The 14654-nt window shown below is 41.0% G+C and overlaps 1 protein-coding gene across 1 annotated transcript; it reads right to left on the bottom strand.

Moving 5' to 3' along the window:
* Window positions 1-8506: 8506 nt before the first annotated feature.
* Window positions 8507-12811, bottom strand: Calhm4 (calcium homeostasis modulator family member 4). Its single transcript, XM_048424986.3, has 2 exons — window positions 12251-12811; window positions 8507-10268 (listed from the first exon to the last, which is right to left on the bottom strand). The coding sequence occupies exons 1-2, from the start codon at window positions 12809-12811 to the stop codon at window positions 9882-9884; spliced, it is 948 nt and encodes a 315-aa protein (XP_048280943.1). The 3' UTR covers window positions 8507-9881.
* Between the last annotated feature and the right edge of the window lie 1843 nt (window positions 12812-14654).

Below are 14654 nucleotides of genomic sequence, written 5' to 3'. Positions count from 1 at the left end.
AATAATTTGAGGAATAACAGCATTAATTCTTCTTTGAATGTCTGGTAGAATTTTTGGTTGGGAAAGTTTTACTGCTTCTTTTTCACTAGGGGTTATAGGACTGTTCAGATTACTTATCTGATATTGATTTAACTTGGGTAAGTGGTATGTATTGAGAAAAGTATCCATCTCTTTTAAATTTTCCAACTTGGTAGAATGCAGGTTTTTAAAGTACGACCTGATGCTTCTCTGGATTTCCACAGTGTTTTTTGTTACACCCCCTTTTTCATTTTTGTTAACATGGATATTCTTTCTGTCTTAGTAAGTGTTAGTCAAACTTATTGATTTTCTTAAAGGACAAGCTCTTTGTTTCATTAAATCTTTCTTTGTATTGTATTTTTTGCCTATTTGTTTGTCACTATTTATTTCAGTCATGAGTTTGATTATTTCTTGCTGTCACTCTTTTGGGGTGTGATTTCTTCTCTTTGCTTTAAAGCTTTCAGGTATGCTGTTAAGTTGTGAAAGACCCCCGATTTGGGGAGACTCTCACTCAAGCCTTGGGATGACACGACCCTGCCAGTAACTCACGAGAGACCGTCCTTGCTGCAATCACACGAGGTTTAATGACAAGACGACAAGACGGGAACCAGTGCACTGGGGCCGAGACTCATAACCCACGCAGGGGAAGAGTTCGACCTCGAGTGACTGGGAGAAGTAGTTTTTATAGGAAGAAACCACACAGCCCAGTAATCCGAAAGGGGGGCAGGGAGGGTGTCACAGAAAATTCTGAAAATTCCAGTGATGATTACAGGGGGGCAACTCCCTGCCTCTCAAGATCATTCTCAAGGTCGTAATCAGCTAATTCCTATTCCAGTGATAATTACTAGAGGGTGATAATTACTAGGGGGAATCTCTCTGTCTCTCAAGATTACTCTCAAGATTACAGTCTACCTTTATCTTCAGCTAGTTCCTGAAACCCTGAAATTGGCTAATCCTAAATTTCTGATTCTTCTCTTCCTGCTAGATTTTTGGCTCTGTTTTCCTGCTAGGGGGATCTGGATTTATCCAGGTCTTTCAGTTGCTTGTATGAGATCTCTCCATTTTTTATGTAGGAATTTAGTATTATGAGCTTGCATCTTAGAACTGTCTTCATTGTATCTCCTAAGTGTGGGTATGTTGTGCATTCATTTTCATTCAACTCTAGAAAGTGTTCATTTCTGCCTTGATCCATTTTTCACACAGTAGTGAGTTGTTCAGTTTCCAAGAGTTTGTAAGTTTCCTGTGGTTTCTGTTGTTGTTGCTATCATGCTTTTTGTAGGAGCTAGCCATGATAAGCTAAATATGAACAGACCACCCAAAGGAAGTTCTTTACTTCCAAGCATTATCACCTGCCAGAGTAAGACTCAGCCATCGATAAGTTTAATGGAGGCCTGAGTCTCAGTAGTTTACTCTGAAGTAATACTTGGTTGCAGGAAGGACCGTAAACTAAGATTACCTGAGCACCATTCAAAGGAAATGCCTAACATTCCAGCCACTGTAGATAGGATCACCTGCCAGCACATACTCATCAGGACACACCTAGACAAATGTCAGCAAATCAGGGGTCCTGAATCTCAGAAACCTTTCACCCCCACCTTTACTACTATAAAAAACCCAACTCTAACTGAGCTTGGGGCTCTCCGTTTATTCCAATACGTTGGACATGCGGAGAGACCGAGTTTGCAAACTTGCATAAAATAAAGGCTCTCTGCTTTTACATTCAGAACTTGGTCTCTGTTATGCCCAAATCCATGGGTCCCCACAAAAGCCAACAAAGGAGACCGAGTCCCATATTATTCTCGTGTCTCTTGCCCCTTTCATTCCTCTTCCTTCAAGTTTCACGCTGTGCTCTCGTTTGTGTCCCGCTGGTCGGGACAGCCCTGGTTGACCAGAACCTCAAACTCACAGAGGTTTCCCCTTGCCTCTGCCTCCTGAGGGCTTGGTATTAAAGGTGTGCACCCCCACATCTGGCTGCAGTAATTTTTGTTTGTTTGCAAGCTGTGAACTTGAACCAAGTCCAAACAGTCTTTGCAGTGGAAGTGCAGCAACAGAACAATCTCGAGCCTTCGGTGTGGTTCAACCCCATAATCTCAGCTCTGGAGAATTTAGGCAAGACTGTGCGTTTACAGCTAGCCTGAGCTATATTATGAGAGTTTGTGTTATAAGAATAATAATAACAACAAATAACCATAAGAAAATTCTAAATCTTATTAAATTAAATTCTAAATTGTATTAAATTTATGAAATTAAGTCCTAAACATGTTCATATTTTGTTAGTATACGTTTACATATACACAATGATCCGTTCCTTATGACATTTTTCCATATGTGTGTATGAGTTTGACTCTACTCACCTCCATTACCGTCTCTTGTCCCTCTCCTCCCACTGGCCTCTTCCTCTTCTGAGTCAGATCCCCTTCTACTTTCATGTCCTGTGTGCACAGTAGGAGGTCGGGGGGGGGGCAGACAGACAGACAGACAGACCTAATGGATTTCCTTAGGCTTGATTAAAGAGTTCGCAGGTCTGTCCCATAATTCCATCTGAAGACCCTAAGAAAGTCCAATCCCTGGCTGCTGGCAGTTGGGACAGCCCAGTCTGGGTGCTGAGTGTAACGAGAATGCAGGGTCCCCACCACTCTGTGGGCTGGGGATGCAGGCAGGAGTTGACACCTGAGGGCCAAGCACCCAGAATGGCTGTCCACTTGGGAGCGAGCATAAAGCCCACGATGCAAGCTGCGGTGCCACCAGGCTTCACTTGCGTACCCCATTCAGTATCCAGCACCCTTCAGTGAAATCTCAAAGGCCAGGTGCCCTGATGATCAGCAGGACTAAATTCTCTAACAATCATTACTTCTTGTTCTACCTGTAATAATCTGCCTTTTTGGTTTGGGGGACAGATGAGAGATGCTTTGGGCTTTATTTTCAGAAAACAAAACAAACACACAACAAGAACCAAACCTTTCTCAAAGTATTTCTGTTAGTTTACTAAAGAAGGTTACTTCGCCAGTGACTTTTTTCAAATGAAAGAACAGCAGCGTAGTCTTTCTTTCCCATGACAGGCAAGCTTGATGTATGAACATACAGTTCATAAAGTCCCACAGAAATTGAGGTTACTTTAAATTATTTTTATTGTTGTTTTGTTTGTTTGTTTGTTTGTTTTTTAAGCTGGGCATGCCTTTAATCCTGGCATTTGGGAAGCAAAGACAGGGGCAGGCAGATTTCTGAGTCAAGACCAGCCTAGTCTACAGAACAAGTTCCAAAACCAGCCAAGGTTTACACAGTGAATCTTGTCTCAAAAAAAGTGTGTGTTTGTGTGTGTGTGTGCACATGCACACACACGTGCGTAGGCATGCATGGACATGTATATGTATATCTACATTTGCTATGACATTTGCTTTCCTCCATTTCAAAAAAATGAAATATATATGATGAAATTAGCTTATAGTATACAGTTCTGTTGATATTAACTGCCAACTGAAAGAAAATATATTTTTAGTTATATTTGTAGTTTACAAATGAAGCCTGTAGGCTAGGAGTGATATATTTCTCTAATCCCAATGTTCAGTCAGCTGAAGTTCTAGGAGTATCATTATTTCAGTACTAGCTTTAGCTACACAGTGAGTTTGAGACAAGCCCCAGCTACACAGTGAGACTTTGTTGTCGGGAGGAGGGGAGGGAGGAAGGCATCTATGAATACAATAAAGCTAATATGAGCTCTTCCCTTCGCAGTTTGTGATACCTTAAAGTTGGATCGCATTGCATTCTATTTCCTTACAAACCATTATAGAGATGGACGATGAATAGATGATTGATGGAAAGATAGGTCATTGATAGGTAGATAGATGGTAGATTCTAGGAGCAACAATTTTGCCTAAGTGGATTGCCAGTGCAGATACAGTCTTGTGCTAGGAAACAGCCTTGAAGAGAATCCACTGCTTGTGGATTCCTTTAGGAATCTCAGGATTCCTAAACTCCTGAGAAGTGTTGGTAGTGCCACCTCTATACCACACTATCACCACTAGAATAAATTTCTGTAGACCCAGTGGTTATAAGAAATGTCAATTTATCATCATGTAGTTTATAAGAGCTATATAAAATTCTTAACAACAGAAACAGGTCCCTGTGGGTCAAAATCAAGATGTCAGCCGGGCTGTGTTCATTCTGCTCCCTCTAGGAAGCATCTACATATTTGCCTCTTTGTTTGTGGAGGAGACCCACATTCTTTAGTTCATGGTACTCTCCATCTGCGACACTGGACACTCACTAATGACCTTGCCTTTTCTGGGGTCGTAATATACTCCAAATTGAAACATTTGTTTCAGAAAGGAGGTTCCTCAAGATTTGGGAAGTAAACAATTCAAGAGTACAGGGGAGCCCCGAAACTTGCCTGTTTCCCAAGACTTCTCCTTCCCCAAAGTTGCATAAATGGTAAGGATGGTGCAGAGAGTGCCAGGGGTCCAGCTTCTTTAGGTTGTCACCCATGTGTGATGGATGGGCTTTTGGGTGATGCACTTGCCTTTGAGACACCTCTACTCCTGTAACACCTGTACCCCTCATCTAAAAATATTTAACTTGGTCACATTTGCAAAGTGTCTCCTTCCGTAAAAATAACACTAACAAGTGGCAAGGGTCAGGATAAGCAGGCCTTTGAGGATAAGTTCTGTGGCATGTGAATGTGTCTGTATGTAGGTGCAACTTTGTAAGGTATCTGTTCAAAATAGGTTTTTCCAGAACTACTCTTCAAATAAATCTATGATCAAAATGGTTTACTCAACCCTTCCCACAACTTAATCATCCTCTCCTTCCTCATATAAAGGAAAATTGAGGTTCCAGAGAAATTGAGACTGTGCTTTCCAGACCTCTGTTTTAACCCTTAATAAACATGGCCTCCTGAAAACAAACCAGATCCTAGTGCTCTTCTGACTGGGTCCTTCAGGAAAGAGAGAGAGAACCTGAGACACTCTGTCAGGCTTGTGATTACCGAGAATGGTAGAATCATTGTTGCTGGCTACTCTGTAGTTCAAACTGAGTCTCCGGTCACTTTGGGGGTGGGGGGGAGAACCACAGTGCCTTGGCAGTGCTCCTTTAGGTATGAAGATGAGGTTTAGGCAGAAATAATGGACTTAAATCTGACATATCATCTTCTTGGAGCCAAGGGTGAGTATGAGGTGACTGGGAACACCTACAAGACTTGAGAAGACCAATGAGCTGTGTCTCCTGCTGCACAGCTCAGCACTGTGGAATGCAGGATGGGAAGTTGGGCCGCTGGGCCAGCACTCTGTCTTCCCCACATAAAATGATGTGCCCTTCAGTACTCGGCCTCAGCATGCCCCAATGGTTTCATTAATAAAACAGCAGAAGTTATTTGTTGTGTGATATTTTGTTTATGTTCTGACAAATAAAGTCAGAAATTTCTTGGAGTCAGAGGGTGGAGCAAGCCACTAGCTGACCTTAGAGGTTTGCAGGATTGTAGACAGAGAGGAGACAGGAAGTAGAAAGGCGGGGCTGAGAGAGGATCTCGGCCATTTTGAATGGAGAACGGAAGAGGTAGGAAGCAAGTGGTGGCTGCTTCCTGTTCTCTGATCTTTCAGGTTCTTACCCCAATATTTGACCCCCGTTTTTTATTGATAAAGATTAATTAGATTAACACTTCGGTTATTTTGTGAGTGTCAAGCTGGCTGGATTCGGGAGACTGATGCATTACTTGTGACCTGGTAAAATAATTGTATATATAGGAAAGTGCTCTGTTTGTGTAAGACTTAAAAAACAACCTGCCGACCCTCACATTATTTGATATCATTTTGTGAAGCTGTTTCCTAATATGCGACCCTATTTGCCAGATTTATAAGTCGCTGGCACATGGTGAGTGCCGTGAGCTACTTTCATCTCCGGCCATCAGTTATTCCAAATTCTTGAGACCAGAAGTGTTTTGTTTTGTTTTCAGGTTGGGAATATTTGTGTAGATTTCCTGGTCAAGCATTCCTAATCCATCATGCTGCTGTTTTAAGTGTTTCAAATTTTGAAGCTCTTCAGAGTTCTTTTTATCCCACAGCCAAAGTTTTTTTTTCTCCTTTTTTTTTCAAGAGTTCTTTTTTTAATGCTTCATTTGTACTGCAGTCACTCACTACAGATAGATGCACATGATCGTCTAAACCACTAGATGGCAGCAGAGGAAACCATACATCAGGGTATGTGGTCTCCTTGTAGACTGACCTTAGAGAGACTTTATCAGTCTTGAGCTTAGCACAGACAAATGATGTAGACCAAGAACAATGTGGTTTGCCTGCCTAGAGCCGCCATTCATTGTTCCGTTCAGAAGTAACATTGGTGGACTCGACACCATCCAGACTACCTTCCAGCTCACATAACCAGCCTTAAATCTGTCATTCTCCAGGACTGCCACTCAGATCTTTCTGGATCATATCTAAATTTTTGGTATACTGCATTTTGAAACTAAAAGTATGTCTCTATACCTGGTATTTTTTGAGATAACAAATATATATATATTGCATTCAGAAGGTCTTTAATTGGTCATTTTAAAATCTGGATGTTAATGTGCTTGCCTTTTTAGTACAAACTAAGACAAAGGAACAGCGAATTCTCAGAGATGTTTCTTTTTCTTTTTTTTTTTTTAGTGTGTGTGTATGTGTGTGTGTGTGTGTGTGTGTGTGTGTGTGTGTGTATACACAGGCACATATGGGTCATTTATGTGCAGTAGCCCGAGGAGAGCAGAAGACAGTGATGGGTCCCCTGGGTCTAGAGTTACATGTGGTTATAAACTACCACACACAGGTGTTGGGAGCAGAATACAACTCCTCAACATTGAGCCCCCACACTGCTGTTTCTAGTTACAATTATTAATTTGAATATTTCAACACAAGTACAGCTGGAAATGAGCACAGAAACAAGGAGAATGGCAATGTGTAAGTAAGTTCTGTACAAATCAGAGTAGATAACGTAAAGGAGTCAGAATCTGCCATAGTTAAGCTTTGGGAAGGAGGTGGTCCGAATCCTGGTGGAGGAGTGGGGTTGGCAAAGCCCAAGTCAGCAAGTCTCTCTCTGCCAAGTCAGAAGCGCTTGGCAGCAAAACACTAGGTAGGGTTAGCACACATAATTAATCTTAATTATATGTTTTATAATTACATAAATCCATTAAGCAAAAAGGGGAGGAAGTGCCATGTTCTTAATGAAAAAACTTTTACCTAACTAGTTATGGAACAAAAGAGTACACCAAAAGCGTGTGTGTTGTGTGTGTGGCATGGGGGGTAAATTTGTTTTACTTAAAATGCATGATACACAAAGCAATGAAATCCCAAGAATATATACTATTCTTCAAATGTTCATATAGATGCTAAGAATTTTGGAACTGTGTGGATGAAGTTTTTTTTCCATCTCCTTTACCAAAAAGCCATGGTCGTGATGAACTGGCTCAGAAGGTGGACTTTCTATGCGCTGAGTGTGATGTAGAAAGGCATTCAGAAGCCAGCACAGGCTGATTCCTTGTGTTGTTATAGGCAACTGTAAATATTACTGGTGATATAACATTCTAACTTCATACATTCTTTAGTTGTGCTGTTAATTGAAAACCTTATTAGAGTCCCTTTTTATGGTAAAGGTCCTGAAAACGAATAGACCATTTCTGAGTATAGTGATAATGATTCATTTTCTAGTCATTCAAAAACTCTTGTAGCTATGGAGACTGAGAATTCTAGAGCTTTGATAGAATGTTGAGAATAAAATAATGTTTTCTATATTTACTACTCCAGTATTAGAGGGAACCTGAATGACCTTCTACAACATACATTGTCTTTGTTTTCAAAATTGCCTATGTAACATTGTATCATCGCTGAGTACACAGTTAGTTGGTAAGGTAGAGTTAGCTTTCCAAGACCACCTGAAATAAGTCACTCTCAATGCTCTCTCAAACATAGAATTCTAGTAGATGTTCTTCCAGAATGCTAAACAGTCAACTTGGTCATTCTAGAACACTCTATACACATTAATTAACCTGTATAACAATAAACATAAACTTTTTATCAGATTAGGAAGGGACTTCAGTAGTTCATTTGGTTCAGCTCCTTTGCCTTGCAGAAGGATTTGTTATTCCCTCTTTATAAGTCAGAGATAGGCTCCCAGAGAGATGGTTTGCCTTTGCTAAAGTTGATAGTGGTTAGTGGTGAGGACAGGGCAGTCTCCTGACCTAGTCCAGTGTTATACTCAACAATCTTCTATTGGAGAAATTCCTGAAAAGGTTTTGTTTTCTCAGAAATTCTCTATCAAGCCAAAGTACCCAGAATTTTACATAAAATGTAATCCCCCATTACTAGTACAAAATTACTATTAAGAAATTGGTGGTGGCTGGGCAGTCGTAGTGCATGTCTTTAATCCCTGAAATGGCATTTCAATTGTATTTTAATAAATAAAACTTGTCTGAGGATCAGGAAAAGTAAAATAGCCACACTGACCAGCCTTATAAACCAGGCAGAAATAACACACACTTTTAATCTCAGTAGACACATTAGCTTGCCATAGAAACCAGGTGGTAGTGGTGCATGTCTTTAATCCCAGCTCTAGAGAGGATTAAAATGGGAGGAGACAGCTCTCAGTCAAAGTCTCATCCCTAGATTCCTGGAGGCAGGACTGCCATTTTCAGACTGAGATTGAGGTAAAAGCCAGTGACTGGCTTCTTTGTTTTTTGGACCTCAGGTTGAACCCCAATTTCACTCTCTGAGTTTTTATTAATTGTGATTTTGTTCCCAGCACTAGGGATGCAGAGGCAGGCAGTTGTCTGTGAGTTCAAGGCCAGCCTGGTCTACAAAGTGAGTTTCAAGACAGCTAGGGTTGTTACACAGAGAAACTCTGTCTGAAAAAAATTAAAAACAAAAAACAACGAAATAAAGAAAGAAATTGGTGGCATTCTAAGTAATACAGTTATTTGATCTCCTTGAGAGTAAAGTTGACCTTTGGCAGTTGGTTCTCTGGCAATCAAAAGTCATTTTGACTAAAGACAAAAATAAACCAAAGCTTTCAGATCTTTTCGTGGTCCGGTGACCAGGGTGCTTTAGCGAACATGGCAGAAGTCAGGTCTGAAGCAAACCTAATCAAGATACGCTAGACGATGTCAGATGTTGAAGCTTACAGCTAGCAATGCCTGGCAGGGAAAACTGGTGCCCTCCTCAGGCTCAATTTCTTTATTTTTAGAGTTGTGTACATGTGTGCGTCTCTCTGGGGTTGCGGTCCTGTGAAGCGGTGCTGCGGAGGACAGAGGCATTGGATACCCTGGATCTGGAGCGCTAAGCAGTTCTTCGAGGCCATTTTATTCTACCTTCCCCTCTAGCAGGCTACACATTCAGATTCGAGAAAAGAGGAAAAGGCAATAAAATGTTTCATTTAAATGAAGACATGGAGAAAACCAAAGATTAGAATGAGAAAAGACAGTGAAAGAAGACAGAATTCAGAGCAGAAGGAGGAAAACGATTTTGGTTTGCGTTCATTGAATGGAAGGCATAGTTTCATCACTTTCAATCTTCTCAACAACTCTTTGAGGTCACTAATATGGGAGTGTGGCAAAATACCACTCAGCCTGATTTTCACACGGGTACCCACTAACAGAGCTAAATGTCTATTTGACCGTGACTTAAAATTCCGTTCCCATTTAAAATGGACCAACATGACACAATAGCCATCATGACCCCATGTTGACGTTTCATAAGAATGGGAGGTTGTCTCTCTATAAGTTGATTTTGGAATTAAGATTTTGGGTGGACTTCTGAAACAGTGCCAGAGAGATAGAAAAGGAAGAGTTTGCACCGGAATCCTAGCATCAGGAAATCAAGCGCCCTGAATTTTGAAAGATACAGCTATCAAGGCTTCAGTTCAATACCTTCTTGTCTGTCTTCCTCATTTTCCTCAACCACTCTTTCTCCGAGGAAGCTATAGGGACCCTGTGTGGTGTCACCCACACATAGAATATTGGGTATGGAAATATCTCTCCAGTCCTGGCATGAAGGAATGCGAATATGTTTGATGTCTTCACTCCCAGGAATGAAACCAAACACTTTCTTGATGCGATGTCTGATGAGAAGTCGCGAGTGTTCCTCTGCGGCTTGTTCAAAGAGCGCTCTCTCACTCTGGAGGTGGTTGGACCAGTAGTGATGCTGCATAGAGGTAAGGGGGGAGCAGCATCTTCCCAGACACTTGGAGACCAGAAAAGCAATGGTTGCCAAAATGATCAAAATCCAGCCCAGCATCTACACATAATTAGTAGGAAGATAATTAGAAGGCACAGGCATCAATCAATACAGCACATATTCAAGAAACAGTCATGGTACGAGGGAGTCCTGCAAACCTCAGGACTAAAATGTGGGTCTTTGCTCGCAGTTTTTAATATATAATATACAGTGATGGTCATTTGATGTGGAAATAGCTGTGATGGGAGAACAGCACAGCCTTCGTATTGCAGAGGAATTTGACCTTTTCATGTGGGTTGAGTTCTAAGTACTGCCCTCGAAGTGATAGACGCTATAAACCACCAATCAACCTTATATAAAATGCTAAAGCCTTGTCCTTTGCTGGGACCCAATTTTGCTTCTCAATCATTAGGTACAGACCTACACGTTTGTTGGGGGCTTAATTAGTATTTGATAATGATGCTGTCAGAGACACTAATGGCAGCCTCCTATGCTGTCCTCAACAACCTGCTACCAAGTCCTCCTAGACTTATCTCCCTGCATTCCTCTTATCTTTGCAGTCAAAGAGTCAGCAAAGAACTATAAGCTCTACTTTAAAGTTCCTTATTATTTTCTTTGTTTAAATAAACTAGCTTTATTTGTGACAACTTAATATCTGCTTTTTATTTTTATATTTTTATTTATTTATTTATTTTTGAGACAGGGTTTCTCTGTATAAATCCCTAACTGTCCTGAAACTAGCTTTGTAGATCAGACTGGCCTCGAACTCACTGCAATCCCCCTGCCTCTGCCTCCCAAGTGCTGGGATTAAAGGCAGTGTACCACCACTGGCACTGGCAGTATCTGACTTTTTTCTTTTTTTTCTTTCTTCCTTTCTTTCTTTCTTTCTTTCTTTCTTCCTTCCTTCCTTTTGTCTTAGAATCATTTTGTTCCCTTCTGTACCATTCTTTAAAAAACATTTGGCAACTGGAAGGTAAAGTGAAGACAGACTTTTAGGAATGCTAACAGCACACAGCCACAGGTGGGCACTCCAAATGTCCTCTGTGTCTGGTCTTTCTCCTACAAGCTTTCCCAAGGTCCTCTGGCTGAGCTGGTTTTATGACTAGTCAAAATGAAACAAACAAACAACAGAAAAGAAAACCCCAAACCCAATTGTGACAGAGTATATCTTAGTGGGAATTTTCTTTTCTTTTTCTCCATTTGAGTATTATTGCAGTATTTCAGGATTCTGTGTCTTGGTAGTAATTTTTCTAAGAGAACAATATCAAAATAGCTGAAGGAGAGCAGGTCAAAAGCCAGGGAAGCCTTTGCAATTAGTACCTTAAGATGGAAGAAGCTTTTATGACATTTCAGTGCTTTGAAAATACATTTTAACTCAGTCTTCAGAGAAACTGATGACTTTGTCTTGCCAAAATGAAAAATTGCACTTCTGAAATTTAACCTAAAAGTATTCCAGGTTCATGTCTTCCTCCTACCCATCCCATTCTCTGCCACTAATTTGTCCATGAACATTATATTTAGAGCCACCATTGGAAATTTTAAATATATAATTGAGCTTTCTATAATTTCAGAAGAGATTTTAAATATAGAGGAACACAAATGTGAAAAAGAAACATAAAAATGAGATTTAGTAATATGGCTCTATTCTGATAATACTTATGATAATATAATAATTCTAACATTCATTATTTTAACAGACTGGACACAGTCATGAGCTCTTTAAATGTGTTAGTTAATTTTCTTATTCACAACCATTTAGGTGACATATTCTCTTAGCTTTCCTTCAAAGCTGAGGAAAGTTGGTACAACTTAACAAACAACGTGCCAGTCATGAGTGGTAAAGCAAGGGGAGTGAAGCTGGCCTACTGACTTCCAACAGCTTAACTCTGTGTGTGTAGCTGCCCAGTGAAATTCATTCAGATGCATGGGATCTAGCGTGTGCGGTGTAATCAGATAATAGGAGAAACAGCAGACACAGGATATCTTCATAGGAACTATATAGGTTTGGGATAGTACCACAGAAAAGAAAGTCATAAACTCACCTGTGACTGGTATCTGTGGAGAAGAGCCACTTCGTCTCTTACTGGAATCACATCAGAAGGAGCCGACGTGTAGCATGGAAACCCAGCTAGGATCTCATCCCGTTTGCTGGCAGTGACATTAGCGAACATTGGGTACTGGTCCACAGAGGCAAACTCACTTGCCGCACATTCATAGTAGGTGCCTGTCATCAGGGTCACTGTCAGCCACGTCAGTGGAGCAACCAGCGCCCTCCCAGTGATGTTGAAGAACATGAGGCAGGCCAGCCTCCTCTCCAGAGGGCTGCTTCTCCGGTACGGAGGGGCACAGCTGCAGCAGCAGTATTCGCTGGCGACCGTCCACATTTGGCCTCTGAGAGCATAGCCAACAATCAGAAGAATCAGGGAAGGAACCAGGAGAAAAGCCGAACCATAGTAGAAGTTCTTCCCGGCTTGACACGGACAACTGAATGTGTAAGAGGAGAACAGTTGTTGCACACAAATAGTCAAGACTGCAATCAAAGAATTGGTGCACGTCCCGCTTCTCTGTAGAGACGAGAGAAGACAATTGAGAGTTGGCCTCATCGCGAAAGCTCTGACCCAGCTAGCTCGTGGCCCTTTCTGATCTCTGGACTCCACCAGCTGTGACCATTTTATAGGATCGCACTGGTTTGACTGGTTGTGTCAAGTGACCCAACATCCCTATGTGTTTAAAGGATTCCTAGACTCTTCTCATGTTCTTTGTAAATCCTGAGCTAATAAATTCATACCAGATAGTAGCTGGGAGGAAGAGGAGGGACCTCAGTTCTGTGTAAAAAGAGAACTTTTCAGTGTCCCTTCATGGATGACCATAGCATACTTGCCAGACATACACCCTCCATCTTGCTATTCACCACTTTGTACAATACGAAATGTATTACATCATTTGTTGGCTTACATCAGCCAACACAGCCTAGGAAGCGAAACAGAGGCACTCTTAAGTCAGTAATAGATTCTATAGCCAAAGCATCACAAAACACAGAGAAACAGAAACTGACAAGTACTAGAGAAATCCAAAATCTCAAGGTGGTCCCAAAATGTTGTGTAAAAGAAAGGGGGCCAGGCATAACAAAGCCTTTCCTAAACAAATATGTTTGTCGACAGAATATTGCCATATGATGATTTAAAAGTTAAATTGCAAACTTACTTCGATGATATCCTTTTTTTCTCAGACTCTAGGGTGGATGTGGTGAAGCATATCTTTAGTAAAATGAGACAGTATAATGAGAAGTTCAAGGTGCAACACAGAAGGATAAACAACACAGTCAAAAAGTATATGAGGACACATAATATAGAAAATATAACTAGGCACGAGCCACAGGCTTGAATTCCAGTACTTGGGAGGCAGAGGCAGTAGAACTCTGAGTTCAAACACAGCCTGGTCTGCATAGTAAGTTCCGGACAGCCAGGACTACATGGAGAGACTCTGTCTCTAAGCAACAAGAAAATGAACTCTAGAAAGACGAATGTATGCCAACAGAACGTGGTCGTGTGTTTCTGGGAGAGTGGGGAAGGAGGAATATGAAGAGAGGTGAAGAGCCATGAGAAAACCTTTGGGAAGTATACTTTTCTACCTCAGTGTTCAGATTTGTAGAAGAAATGCCAACACTATCAAAAGACTTTTTCTTTTCCCAGGAAAGTAGGCCAGGGAATTCCAAACAAGGTCACACCAGGAAGTAGCAGCCTGGGTCAGAAGGTGGGAGAAGGAAGAGAAAGCCTAGACCAGAACCTTTACTGGGGTAACTGTGGAGAAGATAAGGCAGGGCAGGGAACACTTAAGTTTGGTTTTTAAATAAATCTAGTGACTTTGGGGTATAGAGATTATCCCTATATATCTACAGCCTGGCAAGGGTTGATTAGGGCAGAAGAATATTAATTCAATTTGTGAGCATTCGATAAGGTGATGGCTCTGGCATTTGACCTCTGGCTCACTGGGGAAATACAAATAGCTTATTATTTGGCCCTGTAATTAATGGGTACCAAATAGATAAACATAGGACAGGGTGATAGCAATGTTAACTACATTGACTAAAAATGATCTCTATACTTATCAAACTATATATCAAATATGTCTTAATAAAGCATAAACATTTAAATTGTGATCACTGAAAGACAAGATATACCATCTTTAGACCATTTAAGACATAGAGGAGGACTGGAGAGATGGCTCAAAGTTTAAGAGCACTGACTGCTCTTCCAGAAGTCCTGAGTTCAATTTCCAGCATCCACATGGTGGCTCACATCCATCTGTAATCTGTAATCACATCCATCACAGCCATCTGTAATGATATTTGGTGTCCTCTTCTGGTGTTCAGGCATACATGTAGACAGAGTACTGTATACATAATAAATAAATAAATCTTTAAAAAAAGACATAGAGGGAATAAAA

This window comes from Myodes glareolus, chromosome 1 (assembly GCF_982192425.1).
Source record: "Myodes glareolus chromosome 1, mMyoGla1.1, whole genome shotgun sequence".
Lineage (NCBI taxonomy): Eukaryota > Metazoa > Chordata > Mammalia > Rodentia > Cricetidae > Myodes > Myodes glareolus.
The sequence above is the reverse complement of the archived record's forward strand: the minus strand, read 5'-3'. Positions and strand labels throughout refer to the sequence as shown.